Source organism: Benincasa hispida, chromosome 11, assembly GCF_027475165.1.
Source record: "Benincasa hispida cultivar pf3 chromosome 11, pf3_genome.v1.1, whole genome shotgun sequence".
NCBI classification, from domain to species: domain Eukaryota; kingdom Viridiplantae; phylum Streptophyta; class Magnoliopsida; order Cucurbitales; family Cucurbitaceae; genus Benincasa; species Benincasa hispida.
The window spans coordinates 15359378-15370441 of NC_143488.1; the positions used below are offsets into that span (position 1 = coordinate 15359378).

General features: G+C 29.7%; 1 protein-coding gene and 1 pseudogene across 1 annotated transcript; one reads left to right on the forward strand and one right to left on the reverse strand.

The window, feature by feature from the left end:
* Positions 1 to 269: 269 nt before the first annotated feature.
* Positions 270 to 951, reverse strand: PSAG (photosystem I subunit G). Its single transcript, XM_039047086.2, has one exon. The coding sequence runs from the start codon at positions 915 to 917 to the stop codon at positions 441 to 443; it is 477 nt and encodes a 158-aa protein (XP_038903014.1). The 5' UTR covers positions 918 to 951; the 3' UTR covers positions 270 to 440.
* A 71-nt stretch (positions 952 to 1022) lies between these two features.
* LOC150032426 (uncharacterized) lies at positions 1023 to 10834 on the forward strand (annotated as a pseudogene).
* The last annotated feature ends 230 nt before the right edge of the window (positions 10835 to 11064 follow it).

The following is an 11064-nucleotide window of genomic DNA, read 5'->3' on the forward strand; positions in this document are numbered from 1 at the left end:
AAAATGGTGTTTATAGACTTAATTTTAAAAAATTAAAAACCAAAAACTAAATGGTTATCAAATAGGTCTAATGTTCCATTAAAATCTGAAAGTCTAATTTATAGACTAAATCGAACCTAAACATAAAATATACATATACATTATACTTAGAAGCAAACTTCAAAACTTATTGCCATTTGTGTTCACAAATCAAGTAATCAACACAGCCAAAATGTAATTCTGCACTGATATTGTGAGTTCAACAGCAAAATTAAACAAGTAGTTACATGTGATCAAAAGAGCCATTGCAATAATAATCATACACAAGCATAACTCACAAACCCCATCTTCCCTTTTTCCCAATATCATTCCACAAAAACACCATTAAAAAGAGATACAAAGTTCTCAAAGCAATTAAATGATGGAAGATTTAGCTATACAAAGCCACAATAATACAACATTTAGAAGAACTTAGGATCATAGCCATTGCTAGAAGTAGCCAAAATATAGTAAGCAACAATATGGCCAATAGAACCCCATGCAAGAACATCAACAATATTAAACCCAACAGGATCATTAGATTTCAAGAGACTAACATATTCTTTAGCCCTCACATCACCAGCTTCAAAATGGGTCAACCCATTTTGCTCTGGCACTTGCTTGCTTACATTCTCCCTTTGGAAATTGAAGAAAACGAACCTCCCTAAGAACAAGGACAGCCCTGTGCTTAGGCTTATCACTAGAGATGGGTTCAACTCCGCCTTCACCACCACCGATCTCCGGCTCTTGATCGCGACTCCCGGGCGGCTTGATTTCACGCTTGGGAGTGCGCGGAGGCCTTGGAACGATACGGCGGTGGGGGTTGGCTGCTGCCTCGTGGCGGCGGCCGAGAAGGTAGGGGCGGCAAAGATGGCGGAGGAAGAGGCGGCGGTGGCCATTGGTGGTGATAATGTTGTGTGAGAGATTTGGAATGGATAATTGAAGAAGGATATGAGGATCATATAATTTAGTTGGGAAGAGAGATATAGATTGTGAGGATGAGAATGGAAGGAAGGGAGATTTTGGGAGGTGAGTTGGATGAGTTTCATTGGCTACTTCTAGATTACAGATTCTTGGATCCAAATTCCATTTGCCATTTTTTTTAAGGTTTGTTTACAAAAATAAATTATTAAAATCTCAGTTGGTAATTATTTCTTGCCATAGGTTTATCCATCTTAGGTAAAACTATTGAATTCCAAGCTAAATTCAAAAATTACTTTTTTTTTTTTGAGTTTTCAAAATTTGGTTAGATATTTGAACACATTAGTAGAAAGTAGATAAATAAAGCATAAATTTTAGAAGTGAAAATAGTATTTTTAGGCTTAATTTTTAAAAAAATAAAGGGAAATTTTCACATATAGAAACATATCAAATTATTTACAGATATAATAAAAAAAATATTGATATTAGTATCTACCAGTGTTCTATTAGTGATAGATTTCTATCCATTTCTATTAATGATAGACATTGATAGACTTTTATTAATCTTTACCAACTTCTATAAAAAAGATTAAAATTTTACTATTTCATGTAAATAGTTTCACATATTTTTTTATTTTTAAAAATTTCCCAAAATTAAAAATCCAAATCATGAAGGGAAGAAAAAAGATTATGGAGAACTTACAAAATTAATTGACTTAATTATTCATGCATGGATTTTTTATGCGAACTCTTTTCTAACAAATAAGATATAATGAAGATTTTTGTTATCTTTTTGTTTTTATTGAGTATGTTACCCCAGTGTAAACACATATGGATACTTCTAAATATTTAAGGGTAATTTGGTAAAGTTTTAGTTTTGGAAAACTGAGTCTATAAATCCCTCTTTTATCGTTAAATTTCTTATTTTGTTATATATTTTTACTCCTGATTTCAATAACCAAGTTAAATTTTGAAAACTAAAAAAAAAAAGTTTTGAAAAACTTGATTTTATTTTTAAAATTGGACTAAGAATTCAACTCTTCGTACTTAAGAAAGATGTAAATTATTGTAAAGAAATGAGAGTAAATAGGTTTAATTTTCAAAATTTAAAAACAAAAAACAAATTGGTTACCAAACTAGGCCAAAATAACTTAGGCCCAATATGTATGATTTTTTAAATGTGTTTATTTTCTTTAATCATGATTTGTATATTTCCTTACTAAACATTTGAATTCTTAGCTAAATTCAAAAAACAAAAGCAAGTTTTGAATGTCTCATTTGATCATTCGAGCTCCGTTCACTCTATGTCTTACAATGTTTTACATCTTTCATAAGTAAAATAGTTGAATTCTTAGTCATACTAAAAAACAAAAACAAATTTTTAAAAATCATTTTTTTAGATTTCAAAGCTTGACTTGATTTTTTAAAATATTGTAAAAAGTAGATAACAAAACAAGAAATTCATAGATGCAAAGAGTGTTTAGCATAATTTTCAAAAACCAAATGGTTATCGGGGCCGAAGAAAAGTAATTTTAAAAAATTTGTATTTGTTTTTTAAATTTTGTTAAGAATTCAAAGTTATATATATGAAATATGAAAACCACATGTAAGAAAGTGTGGGGTAAAATATATATATATATATATATATATATATATATATATATATATATATATATAATTTTCAAAAACCAAAAACTAAAAATAAAATGGTTACCAATGAGATCATAGTTTTTATTTTAGTTCTTTAAAATTGTGTGCTTGCTTTCTTACAACTTCTTTAGTATGATTTTCATTTTTCAAACTAAACATTTGAATTTTTATCCAAGATTTCAAATATAAAAAAAGTTTTCAAAAACCTTTTTTCTCCTTTAAAAATCAACTTCGTTTTAAAAACATTCATAAGGAATAGATAATAAAACAAAGAAATCATGTGTAAAGCTATTGTTTATAAGCTTAATGTTCAAAAACAAAAAATAAAAACGGCCTTGTTTGCCCTTTCGTAATCATTATTTCATTTTTGGCTTTTGATTTTTGAAAAATTAAATCTATTACCTCTCCATCTCTTACAATAATTTGCATTTTTCTTAAGTACAATAATTGAATTTTTAGCCAAATTCTAAAAACAAAAACAAAATTTTAAAAGCTATCACAATTTGGCTTTTTTTTTTAAAAATCATTAGTAAAAAGTAGATTACAAAGAAAGAAATTTGTAAGTGGAAGTAGTATCTATAGACTTAATTTTCAAAAATGAAATAGCTACCAAATAAGGCCGACTATCAAATGGGGTCTTTAAGACTGCGTTTTTTTAGTTTTTAAAACTTAGCTTGGTTTTTTAAAATACTCCTAAATTGTAGATAATAATACAAATAAATCAATTGGTGGAATTAGTTTTTATAGCCTAATTTTAAAAAACTAAAAACAAATAATTATCAAACGAGATGTTTAGTTTTTTTTTTTAATAATTTGGGCAAAATATTATGAAATAATCTTTTTTTAATGGGTGAGGTATGCATTCTTGGTTGAATTTTATATGTTCTATTAAACAAACAAAATTAAGTTAAGGCTCTTTAAGGTGTTCAACATTCAATCTGTTGTTTAAATTGTAAAGAAAGTTTGTAAACAAACATCATGTTCAAATCCATACAACAAAAAACGTTTAGCCATGTTGTCTAGGATGTGCATGCCTTCTGGGGAGTGTGTTCCCACAGAATCGCTCGCTCATTGGCGCACATAGCTCGATTGGATTTGTCACTTTAGTGTGGACGATTATTTAAAGTATAAGGTTTGAAGAGTCGCTTAGTGTGCTATTGTTTATCATATTTGAAGCAAACATTATCTTTATGTCCATAGAGCTACTTTGCGCCTTCTCTAAGTGGTTAGTTAGATTGTGTGGTATGAGATTTTTCTTTGTTGTGTTTATTGCTTGGGGCTTCTATCGAGGAGACTTCGATAGGTTCACCTCCCTATGATAATTTTCCTTGAATTTTGTGCACTTTTTTTGTGTATTTGTTTTCTTTATCTTTGTTATCCTCTTAATTCCTTTAGTTGTGTTTGTATTTTGATTGTACCTTGATCTCAGAAAGTGAGGTCCATTATATTTTATTATAATTCTATACCTTTGTAAAAATATATATTAAATGCGGATGGTAAATGGTGGGAGCTAACACATGAGCATAGCTCAATTGGCTATTAACCTTAAGGTTTGAATTCAACCCCAATATTTGAGATGATGGAGAATAAAAAATCTTTAATCTTGAAATTGATAGTATAAGTACATGTCGATTGAGTTATGTTCTTATTGAAAAAAATAAGAAAACTGTTTATCTATATACATGATTTTATTATGTATAGTTTATGGTTGTTATTATATAAGGTGTATTGTGGTAGCTACCATAGAATTCAAAGAGAAATTAAATCAAAATTTTTAGTAGAAAAAAAATAATTACCTATCAAATTATTCTTATGTATAATCTAAATTTAAATGTTTCAATATATTGACCATTAAAGTTTAAATATAATAATAATAACAATATCATAACAATAATTATTATAATAAATTAATAAAGAGGCAAATAAGGGCAGGAACTGGGATGAAGAATAAAGGATCGACTTCAACATGGTTAATTCTAAGAAACAATTTGATTATCGTATTTTATTACAATTCTATTTCACTCCCAACGACTTCACTTACATGGTTATTATAATAAACACTTCTATTACTTTACTTATTAAGATTTAGAAAGCAAACAAATATCAAGGTCACGTATGGTTCGAGATAAACATAATCAATCAATGATAATATAAGAAGTGGGATCTAGTTAATTAGGTTTGTTGTTTACTAATATCTTGTGATCAACGGTGGACTTCATAACAAAACTCATTTAGAGACCCACAACCATTAAGGCTATTTTGATAATTTTATAATATTATTATGTTTTTGCTATTTTAGATAAACTAGTGTAATAAATTATTTAAATTTAATTTAGGATCTATTGGAAACTTAATTTTTGATAATTGAATTATTAAGCTTAATTAATATAATTTTGTTTATCAAGGTCAGTTTCCATACTTGTTTGCATATAATTATTAAAAATTTAAAAATTCACTCTAAGTATTAATGACTTAGTTATATTTATATTTAGTTATTTGAATATTAAAAGGGAATAATGAATATAAATACATAATTAATTAACTTGATAAGGATGTGATATTAAGTGGATGCATGTATGGTCTTATTATTTACATTTATTATTATTATTATTATTATTATTATTTCTTTTTGTAGTTTGTAACTTTTGGTCATAAGTACTTAATTAAATTATTAAGAATGCATAACAGGAACATTAAGGAATTAAAATACAAGAGTTGAAATTTATTCATGGATACTTATTTAAAGTGAGTATATAAGAAATAGGAATAATCTTAGTCATAACTTAAGTTAATTTCAATCGTAGTATATAGTTTCTTTAGTCCAACCTTTTGAGCTTCCATGCAAAGGTAATTAAGAGTTTAAATAGGTAATTTGAAGAGTAAAAAATCCTATTTCAAGACTTTTTGGTCGTGTATACATGTTGGAGAGAAAAAATAGGCTTGCTCACATTCCAAAAAGTCTTCATTCTTAAGTCTCCAAAGTGTCTTCCCATTTCTCTTCCAAAAGAGCCTCAAGAAATATAAAATTTTCTTCCCTAGCCCCTATCTTAGTGATGTAAATCACATTTCTTAAAGAGAATAGTATGTTTTCAAAGTTGTTTCAAGTGGTGTTCTTAGATTTCAAAAGATTGTTCAATGGTAACGACAAATCGGTAAGAAACGATCTATTTTCAATCTCATTTTATAATGAATTTTTTCATGTTAATTTTTGTAAATCCTAAGCATTGTACTTACCTCTTTCCTAAGGTATTCCAACATTGTTTCAAGCTCATTAGTTCCTTAATGTTTTCTCCATCAATACTATGGTGGAGAGGAATAATATCAAATTCTGAAGCACAGATAATCTTCGTTCTAAACTGACAAACTTTCTTTAGAATACAATTAACGTATCGTGAGATTATGTGATTTGAATCATTGAATCTTTCTACTACAAGTTGATTCCTTTCATTATTTGATATAGTAAGGACAATCCTATTAAAAAAGATCCTATTCCTTTCATCAAATGCACTAATGTGAGTTTCATCTATTGCGCCAACACAATCCTATTAAAAAAAAATTATTTATTTCACGCAAATTTTCATTGCAATAACTTATAAAATAATAATTAGTCAAGAAAATTGCCTTAAAAATGGTAGTATTTAGACTAAACATTATCTCTATAGGAATAATGTCAGATTTCGAAGAATAGATAATCTTCGTTCCGAGCTGATAAACTTTCTTTAGAATACAATTAAAGTATCATGAGATTGTGTGACCTAAATCTTGGAATCTTTCTACTACAAGTCGATTCCTTTCATTATGTGATATAGTAAGCAAAAATATGGCAACTTGTTCTTGAATAGTCAAGTATCTCAAAGCTTTTAGATTAGTGGTGTTTTTTAACTCTTCACAAAATGTTACAAATGAATCTCTTTTCATCCTAAAACAATCATAGCATCTTGTGTTATTAGCATTTTGCAGTTCAATCATGTAATTGTGCCTCTAAGTGTAGAAGTTCTACATGGCTGTCTAAGCATTTGTGTTTTATGCAATTCTTCCCTTACTAAACAAAAAAAAAATATCAAGATATCTTCATCTTCATGTTCATGATCTTCTTCAAGCAAATTCACCACATTATTATCAAAAAGTAAAAAACTTTTCAAATAGTTGTGACATAAATTCATAATTAATACCACCTGTTTAACATGTTCAAATAACATAAAGAATTAATAAAAACAACTAACACCTTTCAAACACAAAGTAAATGTAATTGTATCAACAACAAGATACCAATTAGTCAACTAAACATCTTTAGTTACACAAGGTATGACAAGTCCACGACATATTAACTTGGAAATAATAACAAACTAAGTCTTCCCTCACACAAACTAGTATCCTTACAAATGATATAACTTCAGCTAGCCAACATGAGCATAGTTCAACTGGCATAGTGCTTGTACCATCAACCTCGAGGTTAGAACTTCGATAGTTAAAGGTAATTGATAAATCCTCATCTCCTAGATTCAGGCATATGTACGAAGTTAAAATATAAAGTAGATCGATCTCCAAAAAAATAAAGAACCAGTGCAATTCTTTTGTTTTATGTGGAAGTTTTTTAATTTCCTTCAAAATTTAGGAAAATTTTTAATCTCAATTCTCAATAATGTTCTCTTAAATAGGTAATGTTTACTTTTCTTTTCCTACATAATTTTCGTTATATATATTAGTTTAGAGTTGTACAAGATAATTTTTTTGTTACTCGGTAGGCTATACATATCATATTATTGATATGTAAGTTTGAAATCTTCTTAGACTATTTAGTTCTTATACTTTTAAATCTATGTAATAAATTTTAATATTTTTATTGTGAATACTTTTCTAGAGTTAGTTCTAATTTAATATGGAGAGATATTTTTATTGTGCTATTAATTTTTTTACATAATTTTTATATTCACATCACTCTTTATATATTTTCGTTTGTTTTCATGTTATTTTTACATGCACATAACTCGTATAGATTTTTAAAATTAATTTCAGAGTTCAAGTTGGAGGATTATTTGTTTTCACTCGTATGGATATATGAACTTGGTAAGTAAGTTTTAAAATCTTCTTTGACTTTAAGTTTATATGTTTTTAAATCTATATAATAGAATGTAGTATTCTTATTATTAATATTTTTGTAGAGTAAATTCAAAATTAATCTGGAGAAATATTATAAAAGAAAAACAACAATAGAGACAATAGAGGCATCATCTTCAAAGAAGAAAAATGTTTTAGGTTCTGACCGATCTTATACAAAATTCAATCTAGAAGAGCTATCTGCAGATCCTGGTCTAATAATCAAAATTTATGATTATTATTATAATATTTGAGATCAAGTTCGTAGAGCATTCTTGCTAAAAGTTCCTTGTCGGCCTCGAAATCTTACTTTTTCACTTGAGAAATTTGATACAAAGTTAAGACGATTTAACTCAGCTTGGTTTAATGAATATTCTAATTGGCTAGAATATAGCATTTCAAAGGATGCCAGTTGTTTATGTTGCTATCTATTCAAACCAGAAGTAAGTGAAGAGTGGGGAGGTGACTGTTTTGTTAGTGAATGATTTTTTAATTGGAAGAAAAAAGAAGAATTGCATATTCATGTTGGTAGTCCTAATAGTGCACACAATACAACTTTGGGTAAATGTAAGGCTCTTTTGAAACAAAAACAACATAATGAGACTTTTTTAAATAGGATGTCTGACCAAGCACAAGTTGAGTATCGAACTCGATTAGGTGCATCAATTGATTGTATTTGATTTTTATTACAACAAAAACTTGTATTCGTGGACATGATGAGACAAATGATTCGAAGAATCAAGGTAATTTTCTTGAACTTTTACAATGGTTATACAATGATGCTTGGTTTTATGCAGTGAAAATATGAATGATATGCGTTGATGGAATTTCGTTGTGCACTCAAGTTTCCCCAGCGAAATCCAAGTGTAAATTCCTCTGAGTTTCCTGATAAGTTCAAGGTCGAACATAGGGACTTGTGAAAACAGTTTGCATTGGTAATTTTTATGAAGGACTTTGTAGTAACCGAATAAATAAATAAAGTATTAGATTTTTGTTTGCGTTGATGAAAAAGAAATGAACAAATTCGACGGAGTTGAGAAAAGACAGTTGCATTGATAGATGCAATGAGTATGCGATGAACGGGTTGAGAAGATCTTTAGCTAGTGTTACTTGGGAATGCGTCAGACTATGCGATCATGTTACAACCATGCACAGCAAGTCATTTTCCAATGTAAATGTGATGCTCCTAAATCTAGGATGCATGTGTTGAATGCAAAATATCCATAGAGCTCATCTCTAAGTCTCTACTCTTGTCCTATGTGATGATGCAAAATGCATAAAAACAAGGTGACCGCATACAATCATATCCTATCTCTAGGATGCATGCGATGCATTGATAATAAATAGTGCTCATTCCTAAGCGCCTATATCTTGTTCATGCGTTCTAATCTGGCTCTTCCAAGTCTAGATTCTAACCTGACCTTCCCAAGCATTGATAACAAATAGTGCTCATTCCTAAGCGCCTATCTCTTGTTCATGCATTCTAATCAGGCTCTTCCGAATCTAGATTCTAACCTGACCTTCCCAAGTCTAGATCCTGTCCTTAGACTACCCTCCCGAGTATCTCTAATGAATGAATGAAGCATACATAAACAAGATAATTGCAAAGAATGAAGATTCTCTAGTTGTGCTAGCTAAATACTTCTCAAAACATTCAACCGATTTAGTTACTCATGCGTGAATAACAAAGAATGAACAAGTATAGAGGAGGAAATTCCATTTTTATAAATGAGTTAAGTACAAAATGACAATGGAAGTTAAAGGTACAGAGCCTGGTAGCAATTTCTTGCTGACCGAGGCTTTTACACTAAAATCTCTATTATGTTCTAAAGATGCTCCCACTTCCGTAGGCGTCAGCCCTTTCTCTGTCCTTGATCCGACACTCTCCCAAGCTTATCGGAACGATCTTCTAGCACAACTTCTTCCCTCGCGTGCACCTTAAAATGAAAAGAAAACTAAGAACAAAGACATGCGAAATGAAGTATGAAGTCTCTAACTACTTAATCCCTTATCTGAAGAATGCCCTTGGTATTTATAGAGCATCCATGGTGAAAGGCGGCTTCTCTCTCCTGATTGTATAGATGAGATAGCTTTAATTCCTGACTAACACGCCGAATAATTGTCACCGAAAAAAGCTGAATATACTTTGTGACCGTTATCGGTTGTCAACTTAATTTAGATTCGACTGTCATCAGCTTTCTGTCCCACCGCGCTTAATTGGCCTTTCACCTAGATGTGCCCACCATGTTGCGCTGACCAAGTTGCGGCGATTCTTCTTGGACGAATGTTTGTGAGCACGATCAACGCAAAACCTTGCGGTGAAGTTGCGCTCTACCAATGAATTCCTATGATTGAAATTCTTGCATTGCGTTAACGCGTATTCTGCACAAAAATACAAAAATCAACTGCTCTAATGCGTTGAACGCATGCGACTGCAATATTATGAAAACGATGCTTAATGGACGCAATTTATCATATTTTATCAACACAATCCAACATTGTTTAAGAACTTAGCACTATGATAACGTGCATTTCTGCTCGTTATCATGCAACCATAATAAGGATATTGAAGTTGTAACTTTGAAAAATTCCTCAGATAATTTGAAATTGACTTCACTCAATATTAAAAAAGATATTGTGCATTTCATTGCAGTAGAAGTTGTTAATATGGTTATAAAAGATATGAGTGACAAACAATTTTCTATCTTTATAAACGAATCAAAAGATATATCTTCAAAGGAGTAGATGTCAATTGTATTGGATGTGGATAAAGGTCATATGATTGAACGATTTGTTAGAATCATACATGTCAATGATACAAGTTCTCTCACTTAATAAAGCCATAGATGATTGTTTTTCTCAACATGGGTTAAGCACCGCTAGTTTACGAGGACAAGAATATGATGGAGCAAGTAATATGCATGGTCAGTTCAATGGATTGAAAGCACTTATTTTAAAAGAAAATGAATGAGCTTTTTACATTCATTGTTTTTCTCATCAACTTCAATTAGCTTTTATAGCTACTACTAAAAATCATGTAAAAATTGCTAGTCTGTTTTTTATTGTTACAAATGTCATGAATGTAATTGAGGCGTCAGCAAAATGTCGAGATATTCTACAAGAGAAACATAGAATGGAAACTTTTTAAGCTTTAAATAATGGTGAAATATTAAGTGGTCGAGGATTGAATTAGGAGACAATGATTAAACGTTTAGGAGATACTCAATGGGAATTACATTACTTTAATGAGTTTTATTACGATGTTCTCTTCAATAGTTGATGTACTTGAGATAATTGTGCAAAGTGGATCAAATTTAGAACAAAAATATGAAGCAAAGACTCTAATAAGTTCAATTCTATCTTTTGACTTTGTTTTTC

What these genes read in the sequence shown, in the direction of transcription:
- PSAG (XM_039047086.2), bottom strand. Translation starts at nt 917, where the DNA reads ATGGCCACCGCCGCCTCTTCCTCCGCCATCTTTGCCGCCCCTACCTTC.